The sequence below is a fragment of the Anser anser genome (assembly GCF_964211835.1).
Source record: "Anser anser genome assembly, contig: HAP1_SCAFFOLD_32, whole genome shotgun sequence".
NCBI lineage: Eukaryota > Metazoa > Chordata > Aves > Anseriformes > Anatidae > Anser > Anser anser.
Genome location: NW_028154148.1, coordinates 2,396,895 through 2,398,989, shown reverse-complemented (window position 1 = coordinate 2,398,989; position 2,095 = coordinate 2,396,895). Strand labels below are relative to the sequence as shown.

Here is a 2,095-nt window from a genome sequence, read left to right as displayed (position 1 = left end):
TCATCCAAAGGGTCCTGGACAAGCTTGAAATTTGGGCCCATGTTAACTTAAGGAGGGTCAACAAGTCCTAGTGCAAGGTGCTGCACCTGGTCCAGGGAAATCCCAGACATGGGGATAGGCTGGGAGAAGAACTCATTGAGAGCAGCCCTGCAGAGAAGGACTTGGGGGTTCTGCTGGATGAAAAGCTCAACATGAGCCAGCAGTGCGTGGTTGTAGCCCAGAAGGCCAAGTGCATCCTGGGCTGCATCAAGAGAGGGGCGACCAGCAGGTGGAGGCAGGTGACTGTCCCCCTCTGCTCTGCCCTTGTGAGGCCCCACTTGGAGTCCTGCATCCAGGTCTGGGGCCCCCAGCACAAGAAGGATGTGGGCTGTTAGAGCGGGTCCAAAGGGAGGCCACAAAGATGATCAAGGGGCTGGAGCACCTCTCCTATGAAGAAAGGATGAGAGAGCTGGGGCTGTTCAGCCTACCAGGTGAGAAGGCTCCGGGGTGACGTCATTGCAGATTTTCAATACTTAAAGTGGTCTTATAAAGTGGATGGAGAAGGACTCTTTACTCAGGTAGATAATGATAGGACAAGGGGAAGTGGTTTTAAATTAAAAGAAAGGGGAAATTCCTATTAGAGGTTACCAGGGAAGTTTTCACTCAGAGGATAGTGAGGCACTGGAACAGGTTTTCCACAGAGATATTGGATGCCCCATCCCTGCAGGTCTTCAAGAGCAAATTAGATGAAGTCCTGAGCAACCATGTTCTACTGGGAGGTGTCACTGCCCATGGTAGGGGGGTTGGAACTAGATGATCTTTGAGGTCCTTTCCAGCCCAGGCCATTCTGTGATTCCGCGATTCTATGATTGGTTAAAAATATTTTTAAAACTTGTTACGCAGAAGGATAAGAATAACATTATTTCTATCAATATAAAATGTTGCTAAAATATTAATAAAAATATACTTAAGGAAATCATTCTCTCATTTTCCCAAATAACCAGGTAGTCCTGTTAGGATTATTTCTAATATTACATTTTGATAATAAGTATAATGACAAAAAATGATATGATAATAATCTCAATAATGAAGTCATTCTTGATGATGAAAAAGCATGTATAGTAATAGTTTCCTCACTGCATCTTTGATCTCCTGGTTCCTCATGCTGTAGATGAGGGGGTTCAGTGCTGCAGGCACCACCGAGTACAGAACTGCCACCACCAGGTCCCTGGGTGGGGAAGAGATGGAGGGGGGCTTCAGGTAAGCAAACAGGACAGTGCTGACAAACAGGGAGACCACGGCCAGGTGAGGGAGGCACGTGGAAAAGGCTTTGTGCCGGCCCTGCTCAGAGGGCATCCTCAGCACTGCCCTGAAGATCTGCACATAGGACAGCACAACAAAAAAAAAACAACCGACACCTAAACCGAAGGTGATTGCAGTAAGCCGAACTTCCCTGAGGTAGGCGTCTGAGCAGGAGAGCTTGAGGATCTGGGGGATTTCACAGAAGAACTGGTCCACAGCATTGCCTTGGCAGAGGGGGAGGGAAAAGGTAGTGGCCGTGTGCAGGACAGCATTGAGAAAGCCACTGCCCCAGGCAGCTGCTGCCATCTGGGCACAAGCTCTGCTGCCCACAAGGCTCCCGTAGTGCAGGGGCTTGCAGATGGCCACGTAGCGGTCGTAGGCCATGACTGTAAGAGTATAATATTCTGCTGATATGAAGAAGAGAAAGAAAAAGACCTGTGCAGCACACCCTTGATAGGAGATGGCCCTGGTGTCCCAGAGGGCATTGGCCATGGCTTTTGGGAGAGTGGTGGAGATGGATCCCAGGTCAAGGAGGGCGAGGTTGAGGAGGAAGAAGTACATGGGGGTGTGGAGGCGGTGGTCGCAGGCTACGGCGGTGAGGATGAGGCCGTTGCCCAGGAGGGCAGCCAGGTAGATGCCCAGGAAGAGCCCGAAGTGCAGGAGCTGCAGCTCCCACGTGTCTGCGAATGCCAGCAGGAGGAACTCAGTGATGGAGCTGCTGTTGGACATCTGCTAATTCTGGTCATGAGGTCCTGTACAAGGAGGACAAAGGCAGTGATAATGTACCACAGGCATATCAGAGGAAAACTCTTTC

The 2,095-nt window shown here is 50.2% G+C and overlaps 1 protein-coding gene across 1 annotated transcript; it reads right to left on the bottom strand.

Annotated features, from left to right (window-relative positions):
* Nucleotides 1-497: 497 nt before the first annotated feature.
* LOC310890596 (olfactory receptor 14C36-like) lies at nt 498-2,095 on the bottom strand. The gene has a single exon (XM_083852912.1). It carries the CDS (start codon nt 2,008-2,010, stop codon nt 1,072-1,074), a length of 939 nt encoding a protein of 312 aa, XP_083709038.1. The 5' UTR covers nt 2,011-2,095; the 3' UTR covers nt 498-1,071.